We start from the raw sequence: 21,193 nt of genomic DNA, 5'->3' as shown, positions 1-21,193 counted from the left end.
TTATAGAATTTCTAAATGTTCTCTCCGCCGCATGGCAAACTGTGTAGAACTGCAGAAATGTGCTTTAAAACTGAAAATGTTTCTCCCTGCCCCATGTCAAAATGAGTAGAATTGCTTGAAATTTGTTATAAAACTGCAAAATTATCTCTCCGCCCCATGGCAAAATTAGTAGAATTGCAAATTCCCTTTAAAACGTAAATATTTCTCTCCGACATCAAGATGGGGCCACAAAAAATGTTTGCCTGCTTGGTGGAGGGGGGGCCCCTGTCCTCGGTTGCAACACTCACTACCGAGTTCCAAACTGCCTCTGGAAGTAACGTCAGCACAAGAAAGGTTAGTCGGGAGCTCCATGAAATGGGTTTCCAAGGTCGAGCAGCCACACACAAGCCTAAGATCACCATGCGCAATGCCAGTGGTGTAAAGTTCACCGCAATTGGACTCTGGAGCAGTGGAAACGGGTTCTCTGGAGTGATGAATTGTGGCAATAGTTTGGGGAAGGCCCTTTCCTGTAACAACATGACAATGCCCCCATGCACAACGTTTTTTAAAGTTAACTTTGTAACAGTCACATACAGTATTTTCCCATAAAGTAATTATTTGCAAAGCGGAACCTATGTCTCACAAAATACGGTAGATGGACAACGGACAAAACAGTGACTCACACAGGAAGCAAAGTTTAATCCGAAGGTTTGCTCAGTTTGACAACAATACCACAACACTATACTTGTGGATTAGATATTTAATCTTAAATTGATTGATAACGTATTTAAAGTCAAAATGCTGATCAAGGTTAAGGTAAGACCAGCCATTTAATTTGTGGCCGTGCCCTCTAATTTACAGACTGTATGGTCGTATTTCACCATCGTCGAGCTAACGTTAGTTGGATTGTAATATTAGACGTAATTTACATGTTATTTATACATATATTTGAGAAATGTATTGATCTGAACAGCGCTAGTTATATAGTGGACATTACAGGTTTTGAACCGTCATCCACGTATAGCTACAATGTAACAACAGCCATGCTAGCTAGCTAACTAGCTAGCTACCTAACATAACGTTAGTTAACTAGTTAACGTACTTTTTCTGTTTCAGACTCTCACTGGCAAAGAAATAGAGATCGACATTGAGCCCACAGACAAGGTATGAAACATCATTACTCTGAAGGTTGATTTTAATCTAATGCATTTTATTTCTATGTGTAATATAAGGATCAAGTTGCTCATGTCAGTAATACATTGGAGAGTCATGTCCAGTAGTGATGTGCCTATATCCTCTCTTGTACGTATGAAGGTGGAGAGAATTAAAGAAAGGGTGGAGGAGAAAGAGGGGATTCCACCTCAACAACAAAGACTAATCTACAGTGGAAAACAGATGTAAGTGATAAACCCTCCCATCACAATCTTGTCATGAAACATCTGCTCCCTTTAACACCAGAAGCGCCTGGCCTTTCTGCCTATAAGTAGAGCAGTTGTTCCCAAACTTTTGATAGTCCCGTACCCCTTCAAACATTCAACCTCCAGCTGCGTACCCCCTCTAGCACCAGGGTCAGCGCACTCTCAAATGTTGTTTATTGCCAGCATTGTAAGCCTGACACACACACTATACGATACATTTATTAAACATAAGAATGAGTGTGAGTTTTTGTCACAATCTGGCTCGTGGGAAGTGACAAAGAGCATATAAAACCTTTTGTTCATAAAAAATTGTGAATAACTCACCACAGGTTATTAATGAGAAGGGTGTGCTTGAAAGGATGCACATAACTCTGCAATGTTGTATTGGAGAGAGTCTTAGTCTTAAATCATTTTCCACACACAGTCTGTGCCTGTATTTAGTTTTCATGCTAGTGAGGGTCGAGAATCCACTCTGACATAGGTACGTGGTTGCAAAGGGCATCGGTGTCTGAACAGGGTGATTGCCAAGGCAGGATACTCTGAGCGCAGCCCAATCCAGAAATCTTGGAGTGGCTTCTGATTATATTCAATTTCCACAGAACCGCTTGTTGCAATTTCGACGAGGCTCTCTTGTTCAGATGTCAGTAAGTGGACTGGAGGCAGGGCATGAAATGGATAACGAATCCAGTTGTTTGTGTCATCCGTTTTGGGAAAGTACCTGCGTAATTGCTCACACAACTCACTCAGGTGCTTCACTATATCACATTTGACATTGTCCGTAAGCATTTGCACACACAAAAATCTTAAAATGATGGAAAGACCTGTGTGTTGTCCTTTTTGATGCAGACAGAGAAGAGCTCCAACTTCTTAGTCAAAGCCTCAATATCCATGTGTAAATATAACATCAATAGTTATTTGTTAGTCATGGATATGTTTTAAATGATTCTACGACGTCCTCGTGAAAAACGTAGGCCTAAAGACAATTTGACACTTCCAGCCAATGAACCATCAGCATTATAACAGTCTAAGAAATACATTTAATATATGCAATCTGAAGAATAATCATTTGGTTGTGTTTATAAAGGTCTTAGCTAACATTAGAATACTAAACAATTATTTCAAAGAGCATAATAGCATTTTCATTAGTTTGTCAAAACTAAAAACACTAGTTCAAGTCCATCACAAATAAGTCCTTTTATAATTTAGTTTTGGCAGGTCTACAGAAACATTGTGGAAATAAGAAAAGGTATTTAAACTTAAACAGAATACCATATTTTAAGTTTATTATGTTACTAATCTTGTCTTAGTAGCCAGAGAAATGCTGCCTCCGAGTGGGCATGTGCTGAGTGCATGGACAACAGATATTCTTTTAAAAAGTGAAATTTGGAAATAGAGCTGCACCTCTTGAATTTGGAGTTATTTGACAAATGTAAGCGTCATAGAAACTGCACAATATGATCTTTCTGATACTATATAGAAATCAAATCGTTTTACCTGCATGTGATGATTTGATGAAGTAATGCTTCTTTCCTTGCATCTGTCAATTACAAAATCTCTTGTCTCTTCATGTGCAATTCGACAACTGATAATATTGTCACTCAGACTGTCAATTTAATCGTGTCTATAGGCTGTGTGAAATTAGTTTAGGTGTAGTTTCGATGGGCCGGCTGCGTAGGCTGACTGGCATCGTTTCTTTCCCCTCGCTCATCATCTTGGATAGAGTCAAGGATGTGTTTTGCATTATTCTAAAGGCCTAATGCAACACGTAGCATGTTTTAGTTGCCCTTACAATAAATATGATTTAATAATAGTTATAGTAAATAAAACAGTCCCGTATCAACCAGCAAAGCACGCGGTCAAATTATTAACATGAGAGCCAACGCTGATTAAATAGGCATAACACAAACTCATCATTACACTGTTGTTCTAAATTAAATCAACCTGTTCACCCTCCTTATCATTTAGTTAGGCCTATTTTAAATTAGATTGTGAAGGGACTGCAATTATCACCCATTCATTCAGGCTGGCATCGTTTGAGTCCCTTGGCTCAACAACTTGGATATTCAAGGATATGTTTGGCATTATTCTAAAGGCCCTCCTGCAACACGTAGCATGTTTTCCGTTCTAGTAAATAAATCAGTACTGTAACAGCTTCTTTTTTACAGTAAAATGTGAAAGAATGATATACCCGCAAGGAGCACAGTCAATTTAAATTCAGTTGTGAAGTGCACAGTTATTGTCCATTCATTGTTAATTTAGTCAGGAGAGTGACACGTTTCAGCACCTGGCTGGGTACCAATGTCTTACAGAGCATTGTCTTGGCAGGTTAAGTTGGGAATACGTGTGGAAAGAAATGGATGTTTGTGATAAAAACAGACATGAGTAATGTAAAATACAACAGGAAAATGTCAGGGAAGGAGCAGGACATAGCTAGGGGGGGGCTGATTTATTTTATTTACAATATCAAACACTGTTGGTTTAGGGTGGTTCTAGTGTTAATCAAGTGGCAGCATTACATCTTGGATGCAACACTTGTTTTATCTGCTCTGACTTAATCCCATCTCTCTCAGGAACGATGAGAAGACAGCTGCGGACTACAAGATCCAGGGAGGCTCAGTGCTGCATCTGGTCCTGGCGCTAAGAGGGGGGCTAGTCTGCCACTGGTCCAGCATACACCTCATCTCCTAGTGGGCAGTTTGTCATCGTCACACCATGTTGCAACACAGAGCAGCAATGTGGACGGCTGTAATTCCTCTGTTTTTGTAACCACTGTTGGAATTTAAGCAAGTGGGACACTGAGTTTTTTTTGGCTTGTGAATAAAAGGTGAAATGTACTGTTTTCCTTTCGAAGTACATGCATGGCTGCTATTGCACGAGTGTGTCATTTTAGCAGTGCCTTGTGTAAAAACAACTTTCCATATAGGCAGTTATGAAGTCTGAACATAATGCATTCACAATTCAATTTGATAACCTTTAATTACAAATGTCAAAGGCAATGCACACAAACTGAATTCTCTTTCCCGGTACTACACGTCGTTAACAGATAAAACAGCAACTCCCACCTCAAAATAAAGTCTATATACACATAGGTGATAATACCTCAGCTCCAAAAGGGGTTCTGAGTGACAGGCACAGGGGAAGAGAGGAGCAGTTGGTAAATAGAGGTAGGGAGGAGGAGAGTACACCAATGGAAGGCATGTACCTTTACGTATGGATAAGGCTTAGTGTTAGTGGATGCTAAATCACACGGCTCAGATTGACGAGAGGGAACTGTAACAGTGAGCCACAACAGTAGGTAAGTAAGTCCTGGAGTGAAAGAAAAGTTGTCGCGGTTGCACGGGTCAAGACTTCAAGGGACTCTCTTAAACGACTATCCCGACAAGACGCCTTTCAGGGGGACAGTCTCGGTTGCACAGTTCTCAGGATAGATTTATCTTCTGATTGGACAAGTCCCACGGGGCCAGGCAGACAGCTGCATATTACTATTGTTGGTTGATGTGACACCAAATACACACCAAAGATACTGTTGGTTATGCTATGGGAAATGTAATACCAGTAGTCCAATCAGAAGCTGAAAAGGTCACGGTGACGATGGCTTTTAGGGTGACAGTATCAAGAGTTTATCTACATAAATCCCTGCCAACTGTAGGGGGACATTTTACACAGTTCTTTATTTAGAAAAATAAAGAAGAGTCATTTGGAAAAACATCAGGTTGTACTGTAGAATGGTTGATTGACAGAGGATACCCTCTGTGTATGATTGACAGGCAGCTGTCAGGTAGAATGGATCCCCACTCCTGGGCCTGGTCGGTTGTCGATCCTTCCATGGTCTGATGTAAGTGTTGATGGACAGGTTGATTTCAGATGTCATTAACAGGCGGGGCTGGGAAATGAGTCGATCTGCACCGTGTCCTGGCAGACAAAGTCCTGGCTGGTGTAGCACACACGCACCCTCATTTTCAGACTCACCTGGTTGGGAAGGAAGTGAATGTTTAGCTCATTGTGAGTGTGGCAACCACGGACTGACTGAACGAAGACCCACCTTGTTGGGGTTGTTGAGGAGCACAGTCTGGGTCACCTGACCTAAGCCATGTGCGGGGATGACGTCACCACTCGGAGCCTTCATCTGTAACTGGACACTCTGAGGCGGATGGGAGTGAGAGACAAAGGTCATGAATAGCCTATAATTAGGGCCCAGGGTTTTTCCTGGTCTGGTCACATGGTCTAGAGGGGTCTACTCATAACGTACAAGTTTGGAATACCAAATAAGGTAAGTAAGGTAGCCTGACAGGCGGACCCAAAGACAGACGGACAGACCTTGGGTACTGCTGCTTGCAGGGTGAGGCTGGTGATCTCCCTGTCAGTAGAGTTGGTGGCAGTAAGGGTAATGGTCATGCCCGTGTCTGTCTGTCTGTCAGTCTGTAGTTTCAGTGTCACGCCGTTCTTCTCATACACTATAACACTAGGTGGCACTATGGAAACAAAGAAACATCGGTCACACCGGGGGCCCATGAAATTCAGCACCACAAAACAGACCATCAACTAAATACATTATGAAGATGTGGTGCATCTTTCGCATGTGTTCATTCAAGTACATCTTCATAATGTATTTCTGATGGCTTTGTCCATCTCTCTGAAAAGCCCCATCTCTGTTTCTCGTCCACTCTCACTCAGCAGCTCCGTGTCTCACCAGGTGTGACGTCCAGGCCTCCCAGCAGGTCCAGTAAGTCTCCCCCAGCCGTGCTGCTAACAGGGCCTAGCGCTGTGGTGGACAGGGCGGGGCTGGGCTGGGGAGGCTCCCCAGAACCACCTAGCAGGTCCAACAGATCACACACCTTGACAAGGGAAAATGAGGGAAATATTCAAAATTGAGTTACTTTTGAGAGGTTTCGCTTGAGAAAGGACACTATACGTCAAGTCTATACTTCATATCCAGATAGCTGAACTACCAAAGTTTATTGCAGTCATTTTCATCCCTTACCTGGTTAGCAGGTTCCTGGGGTAATACTACTTCCTGTGTCCGTTTGGTTGGCTCCATCTCTTTGATAGACCCCCCTGCTGATTCTCCATTGGTATGTCCTGGTGAGCTCTTGTCAATCACTGGCATTCTCTCCAAAACGGCAGCCCTGCGAACACAGCTCTCTTAGCAGTGTAATGGGCAAAGCAAAAGTGGCTACCATGACGAAGACCATAATTGAGTCACCGAGGGGCTGCCATTTCCCCTCAGCGTTGTATTCATAGATATAACAATATATGTATACATCATTGGCTATCACTGACAATACACTGTATGCATATGCATATGGACTACCTCATGTGGTCGTATTTCTTAAACAGAGCGTTGTATTCCACTGCCCTCTGCTGGAGTTCCACGTCGATGCAGCTGCCGTAGATGCTGACGATGCTCCTAATGCGACTGCCGGACAGGGCCGAGGAGAGGAAAAGCAGCAGCAAACAAGAGCTATTTTAGTATTCTCTACGTCAGCAATGAGAGTCACAAGTCCCAAGACCCCCACGCAGTGGGCAAAACTGACATATGCAGTTTTCAGTGGCTGCTGTCTAGCGGTTGAAGCTGTGTTCTGAGGGGTGCGAGATAATGATGCTTACTCCACGTTGTGTGTTATGCGTGTGCTGAGTTTCATTGTCGCTGTGAGAGCGAAGCCCCTGGTTGCCGGCGACGACATATGCGACTGTAGAACCGTTTCCAAGGCGTCCAGGACGTCATCCTCTGCCACCTAATGGCAGGACAGAGGACACAACAAGAACCGTCTCGGTTTTATGACAGTTAATATTGTATCGTCAATGGGTATTAACCATGCCGCTGTTAAAACGACCACAGCATCCTCCCTCATGTACCTGAACAGGTTCTGTCTCCTCACACTCGCCTCTCAGAAGCAGGTCTCCATACTCCCCAATACACCAGCATGCCACCTGTACCAGGGATTGCTGCACACACAAACCAACAATGTTGCACAGTTCCACAGCTGAGAATAGAGGTGAACCAGGGCATTGAGGTCTTCCGGACTGATAACACAAATCCCATTTCGACAGAGCGTGGCACACAAACACATTCACACTAAAGCCATACCACTGAGATGTCTGTAATCAGGGCTCTGTACAGCTTGTGGACCGTGTAGCAGTGGAGTTCTGTCGCTGTGGTGATGAGCTGGATCAGGTTGGGAACAGTCTCGTCCCTCACGTCGCCCCCTGCCTAAACGAGATGGTACTACTGTCAAACACAGGAAAGGTCTCGACTAGTCCAGACGGGGCAAAAAGTGGCAATGTGTGCGTGGCCACCCAGACAGCTTGACGTACAGCGGGGTGATATAAGTGGGATGCATCTTGGGGGTTATTTACAATAGCTGGTCATAGTTAGAACAAGTCGTACGCTTGTTCAAACCAGTCACCAGGTGATTGTGGTGCAGTAGAGTGTCAGTATTTACCGTGGTGAGGACATGCAGGATGGTGTCAATGTGCCAGCGCTGAGAGGGAGCATACCTGACAGAGACACGGAGACAAGAGACTCAGTGGTGTTGAGTGCTGCGGCTCAGACACAAACACAGACAGTGACACGCAGCGAGGGCAGGCTACTGGCTAGTGAGTAGAACAGCCCGATGGCAGTGAGATACATACAGACACAGAGAGCAAGACAGAAACACAGTACCACAACCTGACACAGGGACAGGGAAACATTCACATAGACAGAGATACAAAATGAGACATCCAGATACACAGAGACATTTAAAGCCCCCTAGACAGGTGACGGGGCCAGCCCAGTACCTCTCTGCAGCGTTGAAGATGCCCGAGGTGGTGTGTGCTCTGAGCTCTGGGGGACAGCTGGAGAGGAAGAGGAGCAGCTCTTTCATCAGAGAGCGGATGTTGACGGCTGACACCAGGGCCAGAGAAAGCTCCAGTGCCCGGCTGAGGGATAAACACAAAGAAGATGGTAACTAGATACTGTTACTCTCTACAGTCATATGCCACCGTCCATTGTGGCTAACTGGCAGTGCACGCTCAGAAATCAACACAGTACCGTTTGACAGAAGCATCCTGGTCTTTCAGGCAGTCCACTATGGTCCCTCTGTGACGCTGCACTGCATTGTGGTCCGTCTGAATAATCTTCTGTAGGGAAGTCATTGAGATGTACCTGTGCACGAACAAAAAGGTTTTACACATAGAAAGAGAAAAGACGCGTTACATTTGTGTGTGTTTCTGGACGCGTAGAAGGGCTGTGATATCAACACAACTGGTGCATTGGACACATTTCACGGAACAAACTTTCCTTCTGCAACTATCATTTCCAAGGTCTCCCTCAATCACGCATCTTCTGCAAAACATTTTAGCTGTGTGCTGCCTGACCGCTCTCCTCTTAAGTTTAAGGTCTTTGAAATGCATATCTGGTGTAGCGATCTGCGATCACTCTGCATGCGGAGAGAACGGTCACATCTGCGCTGATCCAGTCTAGCAGCGTTCCACCAGCCACAGGGAGGACGCGCTTTAAGCCTGGGACCAAGACCAGAATAACCTGCTGGGCCAGACAGGCCCCTACGGGAACAATCCCAACAGGAACAGACAGACAAAAAGGAAACTTATATGTGATCGTTAGCCCACACAGCGTACAGACAGGCCCCTACGGGAACAATCCCAACAGGAACCTTATATGTGATCGTTAGCCCACACAGCGTACAGACAGCCCCACAACCCTGTCTGTCACTGTCAGGCCTCTAGCTCAACAATCACAGGAATAGACATTACTGACTGTGTTTAGATGCATTAGAACGCACAGGTTTGTCTGCCTCGGGCAACAATGAGCTTCTAAGCAACAATAAGCTTCTAAGCAATGGGTTAGAAACCATGAAGAAGGACCAAATCAGGACCAGATGAGATAAAAGGGAGAGACAGAGGGAAGGAGGGGGGAGGGGGGCACTAACCGGATGTTCCTATCGTTGTTCAGAAGAAATCGCCCCAGGATGTTCACAGCTAGGACCTGTCGCACACACACAACAAAACTCAACCTAGACATACGGCCTCTGATGTACATCCATGTTAGCTGCATTGGCCTCTACCACCTGTAGCACATTCAAAACGATGTGAACACATACAAACAACAACTGACTTGATGATGGTGTCACACGCGGCACTTACCCTCAAGCCACTTTCCGATTTGATGTCCATGACCGTGAGAACGGTTTCATACAACACAGCACTGCCTGCGGTCTTACTGCTGTCTGTGTTCGTGGCCACCTGTATAAAGAAGCAGTATATATGGGTTCGCGCCCAGGCTCTGTCCTAACCGGCTGCGACCGGGAGTTCTGTGGGGCGACGCACATTTTGGCCTAGCGTCGTCCGGGTTAGAGGAGGGGTTGGCCGGTAGGGATATCCTTGTCTCATCGCGCACCAGCGACTCCTGTGGCGGGCCCGGGCGCAGTGCGCGCTAACCAAGGTTTCCAGGTACACGGTGTTTCCTCCGACACATTGGTGCGGCTGGCTTCCGGGTTGGATGCGCGCTGTGTTAAGAAGCAGTGTGGCTTGGTTGGGTTGTGTATCGGAGGACGCATGACTTTCAACCTTCGTCTCTCCCGAGCCCGTATGGGAGTTGTAGCGATGAGACAAGATAGTAGCTAACAATTGGATACCACAAAATTGGGGAGAAAAAGGGGTAAAATTCAACAACAAAAAAGAAAGGAAAAAAATAAATATTGAATCATAAACTGGGAGGATTGAGCCCTGAATGCTGATTGGCTGACAGACGGTGCTATATCAGATTGCATACCACGGGTATGAAAAAATAATTATATTTTTTACTGCTCTAATTACATTAGTTTATAATAGCAATAAGGCACCTCTGGGGTTTGTGGTATATGGCCAACATACCACGGCTGAGGGCTGTGTCTAGGCACTCCGCGTTGCGTCGTACATAAGAGCAGCCCTTAGCCGTGGTATATTGGCGATATACCACACCACCCCGGGCCTTTATTGCTTAAATAGAATAATTTCAACAACAACAACCCTGCAAGACTATTTACTGGTGAAAATCCTGCCGTGTGAATCCTTGTGTGTGGTTTCATTACTGTACCTGGGCCAGCAGGTCATTCACGGCATCACTAGCTGTTTCGTTATTACGACCCAGGATCCTCAGCAACCGAAGAATGCGCACCTAGAGATGGATAGGCAGAAAGAGAAATACACTATATATACGCAAAAGTATGTGGGTGCCACTTCAAATAGTGGATTCGGCCATTTCAGCGGTTGCTGACAGGTGAATAAAATCTAGCACACAGCCATGCAATCTCCAATAGACAAACATTGGCAGTAGAATGGCCTCGCTGAAGAGCTCAGTGACTTTCAACGTGGCAGCGTCATAGGATGCCACCTTTCCAACAAGTCAGTTCGTCAAATGTCTGCCCAGGTCAAGTGCTGTTATTGTGAAGTGGAAACATAGAGGAGCAACAACAGCTAAGCCGCAAAGTGGTAGGTCACACAAGCTCACAGAACATGACCGCCGAGTGCTGAAGCGCCTAGCGTGTAAAACCCATCTGTCCTCGGTTGCAACCCTCCCTACCGAGTCCCAAACTGCCTCTGGAAACTATGTCAGCACAATAACCGTTTGTCGGGAGCTTCATGAAATGGGTTTCCATGGCCGAGCAGCCACAAACAATCCTAAGAGCACCAATGCGCAGCAATGCCAAGTGTCGGCTGGAGTGGTGTAAAGCTCGCTGCCATTGGACTCTGGAAACGCATTCTCGGGAGTGATGAATCACACTTCACCATCTGGCAGTGCGATGGACGAATGTGGGTTTGGTGGATGCCAGGAGAAATCTACCTGCCCAAATACATGGTGCTAAAGTTTGGTGGAGGAGGAATAATGGTTTGGGGAAGTTTTTCATAGTTCAGACTCGGCCCCTTAGTTCCAGTGAAGGGAAATAATAACACTACAGCATACAATGACATTCTAGACGATTCTGTGCTTCCAAATTTGTGGCAACAGTTTGGGGAAGGCCTTTTCCTGTAACAACATGACAATGTCCTTGTGCACAAAGCAAGGTCCATCCAGAAATGGTTTGTCGAGATCGGCTGTGGAAGAACTTGACTGGCCTGCACAGAGCCCTGACCTCAACCCCATTGAACACCTTTGGGATGAATTGGAAAGCCGACTGCGAGCCAGGCCTAATCGACCAACATCAGTTACTGACCTCACTAATGCTCATGGCTGAATGGAAGCAAGTCCCAGCAGCAATGTTCCAACATCTAGTGGAAAGCCTTCCCAGAAGAGTGGAGGCTGTTATAGCAGCAAAGAGGGGACCAACTCCATATTAATCCCCATGATTTTGGAACGAGATGTTTGAAGAGCAGGTGTCCACATACATTTGGTCATGTAGTGTATGCATGTTCAGTCACAAAAGTGACTCCAATTCACCTGGTAAAATAAATGATTTAAAACACTGACCTGTAGGAAGGGGTCACTGATACCAGCCACGTTGTGTTCTGGAGAGTAACCAGACATCACCAGGCCTTTCATTATCTGGACCAGCTCCGGCACCGCCTAGACCAAACACACACACGGGGTCAAAATCACAGATCATCATCTAAGGATGTGGGAGAATGTGCAACCGTGTACCATTTTTCACAAGTATCGATTTGGCATTTGTTACAGCGTATAACCAAATCTATCATTTTCAAGGGGCTGAAATGTAATGTCTCAAGTTGAGTGGATGTACTGGAATGGGGTGAGATGAGCTGTGTGAGTGTGTGTATGTGCATTTTACCTTGCGAAACTGCTCTAGTGTTTCTGGGTTGCGCTCACACAGCTCAGTGATCAGAACCACAGCTCCATGTAACACCCCTGCAATCAGACCAAACCACGAGGGGAATAATTGCCACACGGACACTGTTTACTAAGCTAAAACATACATAGTAATGGCTAATCTGTCAAAATACAAGACTACATACTGTACTCAAACGTAACAGACTGTGAAACAGTTAGGCACAGGAAGATTGACAGAAAGGAGCAGACAGTGAACAGCCGGTAATATAAGAAGAGCAAAACAAATGACGACAGACTCACCGTGGTTCTTTTCAGAGAGCAGGGATCGAGATGCAGGGGTAAACAGCTCTCCTAGTTCTGGTACTTTCCTCACAATGTGCACCGCACAAAGAGCGGCCTGAAATGTCAGTGCCATCGCGATCAGCTTCATAACAAAGATAACCTTCAATGTCAGCGCATCACTTTACGTCTCACCCTCAGCTCAGTCTGCATGACGGTTTCCCTTAGTCTGTTGCAATGCAGTGTTTTACAGTAGTGCTCAAGATGGATTGGTTTGGGTTTCTGCATTACCAAGGTCAGCCATGAAGGCGTGATGAAAGGAGTGGCATTGTGTGTGTGTGTGTGTGTGTGTCTACAGAGACTGCTCACCTTCTTTTTGATGTAGGAGTTAGAGGCTCTGAGGAGGCGGTCGATCTCTGGGGCCAGGTCTCGACACATCTCAGCTGAGCCCATACAGCCCAGAGTACACAGAGCCAGAGACTGGACATACTGACTGCTGTGGGACAGGTCACTGAGATGGGGGTTTAATGAGAATTCATCAATTGCTTTGTGCTCAGGTAGAGGTTACTAGACCACTAGTTCAATGTTTATGTATGGCAACATTGATCGTACACAGACTAGACATGATCATGGAACTGTATGAGAATGCTGTCTGACTGTCTCAGCGTTTCGTCCGTCTGTCCGTCTGTGTCAGCATTCCGTCCGTCTGTCTGACTATGTTAGCGGTCCGGCCGACCGTCTCAGCGTTCCGTCCGACCGGCCGACCGTCTCAGCTTTCCGTCCGTCCGGCCGACCGTCTCAGCGTTCCGTCCGTCCGGCCGACCGTCTCAGCGTTCCGTCCGTCCGTCCGACCGTCTCAGCGTTCCGTCCGTCCGGCCGACCGTCTCAGCGTTCCGTCCGTCCGGCCGACCGTCTCAGCGTTCCGTCCGTCCGTCTCAGCGTTCCGTCCGTCCGGCCGACCGTCTCAGCGTTCCGTCCGTCCGGCCGACCGTCTCAGCGTTCCGTCCATCCGTCTCAGCGTTCCGTCCGTCCGGCCGACCGTCTCAGCGTTCCGTCCGTCCGGCCGACCGTCTCAGCGTTCCGCCCGTCCGACTCAGCGTTCCGTCCCCGGCCGTCTCAGCGTTCCGTCCGACCGTCTCAGCGTTCCGTCCGTCCGACTCAGCGTTCCGTCCGTCCGACTCAGCGTTCCGTCCGTCCGACTCAGCGTTCCGTCCGTCCGACTCAGCGTTCCGTCCGACCGTCTCAGCGTTCCGTCCGACCGTTCCGTCCGTCCGACCGTCTCAGCGTTCCGTCCGTCCGGCCGACCGTCTCAGCGTTCCGTCAGTCTATCCGTCTCAGCGTTCCGTCAGTCTATCCGTCTCAGCGTTCCGTCAGTCTATCCGTCTCAGCGTTCCGTCAGTCTATCCGTCTCAGCGTTCCGTCAGTCTATCCGTCTCAGCGTTCCGTCAGTCTATCCGTCTCAGCGTTCAGTCCTTCCGACCGTCTCAGCGTTCCGTCCTTCCGACCGTCTCAGCGTTCCGTCCTTCCGACCGTCTCAGCGTTCCGTCCTTCCGACCGTCTCAGCGTTCCGTCCTTCCGACCGTCTCAGCGCTCCGTCCGTCTGTCCGACCGTGTCAGCGCTCCGTCCGTCTGTCCGACCGTGTCAGCGTTCCGTCCGTGTCAGCGTTCCGTCCGTCTATCCGTCTCAGCGTTCCGTCCTTCCGACCGTCTCAGCGTTCCGTCCTTCCGACCGTCTCAGCGTTCCGTCCTTCCGACCGTCTCAGCGTTCCGTCCTTCCGACCGTCTCAGCGTTCCGTCCTTCCGACCGTCTCAGCGCTCCGTCCTTCCGACCGTCTCAGCGCTCCGTCCGTCTGTCTGACTATGTTAGCGTTCCGTCCGTCTGTCTCAGCGTTCCGTCCGTTTGTCTCAGCGTTCCGTCCTTCTATCCGTGTCAGCATTCCGTCCGTCTGTCTGACTATGTTAGCGTCCCGTCCGCCCGACTCAGCGTCCCGCCCGCCCGACCGCCCGACCGACTCAGCGTCCCGCCCGACCGACTCAGCGTCCCGCCCGCCCGCCCGTCCCCAGCGCCCGCCCGTCCCAGCGTCCCAGCGTCCGCCCCCGCCCGTCCCAGCGTCCGTTCCGTCCGCCCGTCCCAGCGTCCGTTCCGTCCGCCCGTCCCAGCGTCCGTTCCGTCCGCCCGTCCCAGCGTCCGTTCCGTCCGCCCGTCCCAGCGTCCGTTCCGTCCGCCCGTCCCAGCGTCCGTTCCGTCCGCCCGTCTCAGCGTTCGTTCCGTCCGCCCGTCTCAGCGTTCGTTCCGTCCGCCCGTCTCAGCGTTCGTTCCGTCTGCCCGTCTCAGCGTTCGTTCCGTCTGACTTTTTCAGTCATGTCTCTCTGATTGTCATAGTTACGTCTGTCTGTCTTATACAAGTTTCAAGATTTGTTTTCACGTTCACAAGTACAGTGAAATGCCTTTCTTGCTAGCTCTTTCCCAACAATGCAGTAATCACTTCAAATTTTCATACTTCCAATTTCATGGTAAAATTGCTGATAAAACTGTCCTTACTTCTTGATGGAGTTAGTGATGAGAAGGCTAGCATCCTGCTTCTCGTCTAGAAGCATCATGGCACCCAGGTACCCAACACGCTTCTCATTGTACCGAGGGCTGGCAATCAGACGCACACACTCCATCTGAGATCAGAGAGGGAGTTGGGGAGTTGTTGGGATACAAATATAGTAAATATACCAACACTACAGACATCTTAAGAGACACTTTTCATTACCTGACCGAAGTGGGCGGGGTAACCCAGCATGTGCACATACAGCAGCTTTGCCAGATTGTGAGAGCGCGTCCCATTGTCAGCCTGTCTGAACTGCGCCCGGATTGCAGCACACTCCCTCTGGATCACACCACGCTCCTCTCCCTGTGTACGGGCTCCTCTGATCACCCTGATCATCTCCTGCAGGCGCACAGACGGAGACATGGCTCCTGTGTGTATGTGTTTGTGTGGGACAGAAAGAGGGAGGTTGCAGAATTAGAGATGTTCAACAGACATACTAACCTGAATAAGAAAATGCATTGACTATCGGTGCACGTAGGACAACAAAGCAGGTAAAACAACTAATAAGTTATTCATGAGCACCTGTAAAATCATTAACATTTACTGTACAGTCATTTGAATAGAGAGATAATACTCCTGAAGTGCAGGGGTTGTTAATAAATTACAATGAAATGTGAAACACGAAACAACCATAAACCTTACAAGATACAGGCAGCCGTGACGTCAATATTATCTTGATACAATGTATCGAATGAATTCACCTAGCATTGCTAGCCACAACACACCGCAGCAATTGCCTTGAAATGCAGTTCATTAGGCGATCTACTTTTACAACATGTTTAGGGTAAACCCTACCAAAGCGATGTCAACTATGCATTTATTTAGCCAATTAATGCTCGATAACCTCGGATTACATGGGAGCTCGATGCTATTCGCTTACCTTCAGAAAGTGAAAACGCCCCTAGAAAAAAACCAAGCCGTTTCTGTGCTCAATTAACAGCGATGTTGTCAACATTAATTAAACTCTTCCCTCAGAAATGAATGGGCAACTAAAACTACTCGGCGGCTATCTTGGATGGACGCCTAACTGTACGGTCCCCGAGCTTCATGTGAAACCATAATGGCAGCATCACTTCCGCCATCTGATCTCTGACTAGGCTTGAACTCCGCCCCTTAGGAAAACTGTAGGCGATCTACGTGGAGGTCGGTGTCCTTGACAACAGGTGGAAGATGGATGAGGTGGGGGTGCAGTTACTGATGGTGCATGGTCAGATAGAGAAGTGAAGGTAAATGGTCAGTCTCCTTTACAATTATTTTCATACAGAAAATGTGTGTGCCGTGTGTATATATATTTCAGCGTGTGCAAGAGCAGTGAGATGATTTTGTGATTTTTAAAAAAAGTTTAAAAGCATGCAAGCACGGACTTTTCCCGTCTGCTTCCCTGCCACTGCAGACATGTCAGAATATTCAATAAACACATTTATGTGGTGTGGGCCAAGAGCTCGATGACATCATGTTGTTTCAAAACAGTGGTGACACATCATATATTGCATAGTGTGATAACATGAAAGTGGTGCTGATTATCTAGGGCCTGTCCTGACTGTTCTGCAGCCCTAGGCAAGACAGAAGAAATGCCTTCTATGATTGGTTCGGACGGGACAACAACAAACAAACATCTGTGGATGTGGAAATCAAGGCAAGTCTGGACAGGACCAAATAAAGACGTCGGCGTCGGGCCATGCTTACTGAGGTGTAGTCTACAGTGTCGCCTGAAAAACAAGCGGTTGGCTCTATTAGTCCTGATTCCTGTGACTATTCAATTTGGCTATTTAAGCTCTGCATATCAGCTACCCAACTTTATCAGGAGTTATCCTGAACCTATTTGCAATGTGTACACAGTGGGAAATCAGAAGATTTTTCCTTTTTGACCATGATCAGCTCATAAAAAAATGGACAGATACAAACTTGAACCCACTGATCATGACAATTTACCCCACAGGGTGAAACTCCTGGACAGCAGTTGGGAGCAGCCTCTTTAGGATACGTTGTTTGCTAACATGTCAGCACATTTTTTTATTTGATTGGGCGCCATTTAAGTTCGGCTATTTGATCTGAGAAACATGCACGATGTAAAAAGTGTCATTATTGTCATACATTTTATCTCCAGCCTGTAGGCTACAAAAAGGCCACATACTCTTTCTACCATATGGTACACCCAGTGGGGAATGTAGAATTAATTTCTTCCCAGTACGGAACCAAGCGCATGCACCAACATTTACATACACAATCCCTATTAATTCAATAGGATCCATGTGGGCCTAGTCGTACATCCATCCACTTGCAACATATGAGGTGAATGGAAAAAGACATCTGTTACACAAAATGCCAAATTTGGCTGATGTTTCAGGTCAGAATTTATGCAATCCACTGGCGCATTTCAGTGTCGGCCATTCATCTCTGCCTTTTGCAAAATTGGACTGTTCTCGTAGAACCACATCGCATTGGAGAGTAGTCTATACCACCCATTTTCAAGTCCATTCGCTCATTTTTCATGACTCTGACATGCAGTAATGATAAAAGGTGATGTAATGGCCTGAAGTTCTTGACATTTTGCTATAACTATTGTGAATGTTTTACCCTGGCTATATCTGCGACATGCTTTTTGATAGATTATTTTTGGGACTCTCCAACATCACCCTGGAGAGGAGCACTGGGAATGGACAAGCACAATATTTTGCTCATCTGCCTTTGACCAAGTGGGCACTGCTTATTACAGGGTGGCATCAGTGCTCACCTAAAAAGCCCATATGCCACTGGTTGAGAGAAATTGTAATTGTTTTGGGGCACAATTATGAGAGGTTTTATGTGTTGTTGGGAGGTGCATCTTGGTCAGTTTAGCTCAGAAAATGCTGCCCTCGTTAATCATCTTGGTCAGTTTAGCAACAGGCGGGAACCTACTCCTGCCTAATGAGCAGGCCGGCCCTGTGAATATCATATGGAAAGTTAAGAAATGTCCTCTGGAGCATATATGTGACCACATAAATGGAGCAGAGGTCATTGTGTTTGTGGGAGGATTCTAATGTGAACTAAACTATCAGTATGGGGTTTCCCAGCATCACAAGGAGGCTGTGTGATTGGGCATGTTCATTTTCACATCGAGAGGTAATATTGTCATGGAGCGAGCTGCCTGTTTGTTGTTGCATTGCAAACTGGGTAACAAAGCATGTGAGTTTCAGTGGCAGTTCACAGTGAGGGATTACTTCTATTTTAAATGACTGTGTGTTTCAGTGCAGGTTTGTATTGATATTGTAGAATACAAGAGGGTAATGAAATTCGAAAGTAAGTGTCAGGAAATAGCTAGAGCTCAGCACCACTGTAATACCAAAAATGCCAATCAATGCTAAATGTGTACAACCAAACAAAAATACATGATTATTAATCAATTATTTTCATTATTACATTCAGTGCATGGGTCATGCTCGCTCTCGAAAACTAGGCAGCATTCTGACTTCTCACTACAGTTCTCAGACATTAACGTCATCCGCGACTGCCTTATGTGAACTATAATTCCGACGCGGAGTTATAACGTCAAGGTCAAATAATCATCTCTTGCGCTACAGCTTTTGAAACATGGCATTATCGTTCATCAGCGAGATGCAGTTTTGCACAGATCCATACATCAATGGGTGCTTCCATCCAACGAAACTTCTGCTACACTTCCCGAGTTAAGTTTACACACAGGTGTTCTGAGCATGCTGAATAGCTACTAGACGAGGTCGACCTCGTCTTCCATTTTCCGTAAACAAGCGCTGTAACATGGATATAGGGCCGTGTGGGAACCCTAACAAGGTGTATCAATTTAACCCTTTTTGTATGATTATTTCTCGCTGATATGAAAGAGATACATCCTTGTGCTTCCAAAACCATACCGCAAGTGATGCATATTAATGTTCAGACTGAGCGTCGGGGATCTTAACAAAACTCCCCCTCCAGAAGAATCCTTCGTCCAATGACTCTTATGTGTAATGTAATGGAACTGAGCGTCATGATCAAGGGCTAGTGGGTCATGCTAGTTCTTTTGCAAGAGTGAAAAATAAATTATTGAACATCAATGCATAATGACAAGTTGTGGGAGAGAGAACTTTAAAGTGGCTTTATCATCACATAAAACAATGTGATCATTCAGGAGTTTTCCCATACACCTGCCCTCTACAATACAGTATGTTGAAGAAGACTCCATAAAATATATTACACTCATGTATAACCATAACATAAGCCAATGAAAAGGGGTGATAACAAAATAAATACAGTAAAACCAAAACATTTAGGGAATTACAATGTCTTTGGTGTCTTGTGGTAGACATTTTAATACCACTCTTAAACGTAAGAACAACTTTGCCACAACTAACAACAGATACCAAAATAAAAAATAAGACAAAACAAAATTTACCCCCAAAAAATAATCGATTGGGACCACAAGGGGAGCATGTTTTGATTTCTGCCCTACACAGCTGATTCAAATTATCAAAAAAAACTTGGTGATAAGTTTATTATTTGAATCAGCTGTGTAGTGCTAGGGCAAAAAACAAAATGTGCACACCTTGGGTTCTTGAGGACTGAGTTAGGGAAACCTGTCCTACGGGAAGTGATCGTTACATCTGAATATCTAAAAAAAAAAAAAAATGTATCTGTCCAATATTGACATTTGCACCTCAGATTCCTGGGAATGGGAGGTAGAGTTGCACTGAGGCAGATGTGTAAAGTCTTAACGCCAGTCAACATTTAAGAGAGAGCCCAGTGCTATAGCATATAGTGTATCTGTCCATCTTTTGAAATCTCCCCCTCTCTCTCGGTACCCCATTACTAAATGTCTGTGTTTCGGTCTGTGCCATTGTTCATTCAGATGGGGTCCAATGCCTTCCCCAGTAGTAGTAGTACTTCTTCCCCCTGTTCCGATCCCTCATTCTGTACGTTTCTGCTTTCACCCATGTCTGGGTGCACCACCACACAGAACTTTTGGCACACGTGGGTTATCTTTCTTGGGTGGGATAAGGAAGTGAGGAGATACAAAGAGAGCGAAAGAGCAGTGGTGTGTATTCATGGATGCCAAGGGAAGCCAGGCTTCCTCCAAAAATTTACAACAAAAAAAATGAATAAAATACTTCCAATAATATTTTCTTTCATCTCTGTGTTTCATAATTGTCCTTCAATTCGCAAGAGGCTGAATGTATCTCACCGGAGAAAGCATCTGAACGAACAAACTCTGTCTCTGTATGTGTAGGCCATTTATCGGATGCTGTCTGGTCCAAAAGAGTATGACATTGTTGCTGCCCATAGCATTGAATGCAAAGGAAGCCAGCGAGCATTTGGCCTCCCTTGATAGAAAAAAAGTATAAAATAATTAAGTGAGCTCAACTGTGAATGGTCCTGGTGCACCAAAAAAAAAAAAAGTTTCAAGGGAAGCCCGTTTGGATTTGGCGTCACTCCTATCAAATCGCAATCGAGAGCATACGTCATTGACAGAAACAACTTGAATTATTGCATCTCATTGTGTTGTTGTCCTCAAGGGGCTAGCTAGCTAGCTAGCAAAAATTTGCCCTCTCCTAAATTAGCCATGGATGGAGATAGGGATTTGGACTCATGGTTTTACTTAATTCTCTGTACTGGCCAATGATTATAATGGCAATTCTTATCCAACCATTGCATCCCTGGCCCGAGAGGATGGATGTTCAATATGTAGCTAGATGTAGAAGGTTAATGTTAACTAGCTAACGTTGCCCATGAACGGAAGTTAGGATACCTGGCTAAAATGCTTGCTCGCTAGCCTAAGACAACAAAAAATAAAATTGTGTACTGTATGACAGAGTGATAAAACGCTTCGTCAACATGAAAGAGAGGAGGATGGCATTGGCATTTCTCTACAAGTCAGGCAAGTCAGAAACATGGACAGTCACATCATATTTAGCGTACATAGATTGGACTAAATCGTTTTTTTGGTGTCTTTTAGTTGTCACTGTATTAGATTAAGCATTGGTGATTTGATGATGTGGAGATGTTGAAGTTGAAATGGTGCTGGAATAGTGGAGGCAGCTCCTGTTTGCTTTGTGACTTGCGGTAACTCTCTGTGGTTCTAAATCAACAGCTCTTCAGTAGTCCGAAAATGTCGTAAACATTAACTTGCTTGACCATGCTGTAACCACTAGGCTACCTGCCGC

The 21,193-nt window shown here is 46.0% G+C and overlaps 2 protein-coding genes across 2 annotated transcripts; one reads left to right on the top strand and one right to left on the bottom strand.

Annotated features, from left to right (window-relative positions):
- The first annotated feature begins 640 nt into the window (after positions 1 to 640).
- LOC115102776 (NEDD8-like) lies at positions 641 to 4,231 on the top strand. Its single transcript, XM_029623058.2, has 4 exons — positions 641 to 795; positions 1,096 to 1,143; positions 1,294 to 1,376; positions 3,968 to 4,231. Exons 1-4 carry the CDS (start codon positions 778 to 780, stop codon positions 4,083 to 4,085), a joined length of 267 nt encoding a protein of 88 aa, XP_029478918.2. The 5' UTR covers positions 641 to 777; the 3' UTR covers positions 4,086 to 4,231.
- Positions 4,232 to 4,354: 123 nt separating this feature from the next.
- On the bottom strand, positions 4,355 to 16,123 carry LOC115102775 (AP-1 complex subunit gamma-1-like). Its single transcript, XM_029623057.2, has 22 exons — positions 15,919 to 16,123; positions 15,201 to 15,406; positions 14,984 to 15,108; positions 12,811 to 12,952; positions 12,463 to 12,559; positions 12,164 to 12,240; positions 11,845 to 11,940; positions 10,474 to 10,554; positions 9,543 to 9,641; positions 9,329 to 9,384; positions 8,431 to 8,544; positions 8,178 to 8,318; positions 7,841 to 7,895; positions 7,486 to 7,608; positions 7,254 to 7,343; positions 7,005 to 7,132; positions 6,709 to 6,813; positions 6,379 to 6,523; positions 6,088 to 6,232; positions 5,715 to 5,869; positions 5,440 to 5,538; positions 4,355 to 5,366 (listed from the first exon to the last, which is right to left on the bottom strand). Exons 2-22 carry the CDS (start codon positions 15,399 to 15,401, stop codon positions 5,268 to 5,270), a joined length of 2,373 nt encoding a protein of 790 aa, XP_029478917.2. The 5' UTR covers positions 15,402 to 15,406; positions 15,919 to 16,123; the 3' UTR covers positions 4,355 to 5,267.
- Positions 16,124 to 21,193: the final 5,070 nt, after the last annotated feature.

The sequence above is a fragment of the Oncorhynchus nerka genome, linkage group LG20 (genome assembly GCF_034236695.1).
Source record: "Oncorhynchus nerka isolate Pitt River linkage group LG20, Oner_Uvic_2.0, whole genome shotgun sequence".
In the NCBI taxonomy this organism is placed as follows: domain Eukaryota; kingdom Metazoa; phylum Chordata; class Actinopteri; order Salmoniformes; family Salmonidae; genus Oncorhynchus; species Oncorhynchus nerka.
Note: the sequence above shows the minus strand (reverse complement) of the source record. Positions and strands in the feature narration are given on the sequence as shown.

Excerpts from the sequence above, each read along its gene's own strand:
- LOC115102775 (XM_029623057.2), bottom strand. The coding sequence starts at position 15,401 with ATGTCTCCGTCTGTGCGCCTGCAGGAGATGATCAGGGTGATCAGAGGA. Across the intron at positions 8,545-9,328 it reads AACAACGATAGGAACATCCG|GTACATCTCAATGACTTCCC; the intron begins GTTAGTGCCCCC and ends GTTCGTGCACAG. Across the intron at positions 7,896-8,177 it reads ATCTTCAACGCTGCAGAGAG|GTATGCTCCCTCTCAGCGCT; the intron begins GTACTGGGCTGG and ends TGTCTCTGTCAG.
- LOC115102776 (XM_029623058.2), top strand. Across the intron at positions 1,144-1,293 it reads ACATTGAGCCCACAGACAAG|GTGGAGAGAATTAAAGAAAG; the intron begins GTATGAAACATC and ends GTACGTATGAAG. Across the intron at positions 1,377-3,967 it reads ATCTACAGTGGAAAACAGAT|GAACGATGAGAAGACAGCTG; the intron begins GTAAGTGATAAA and ends CATCTCTCTCAG.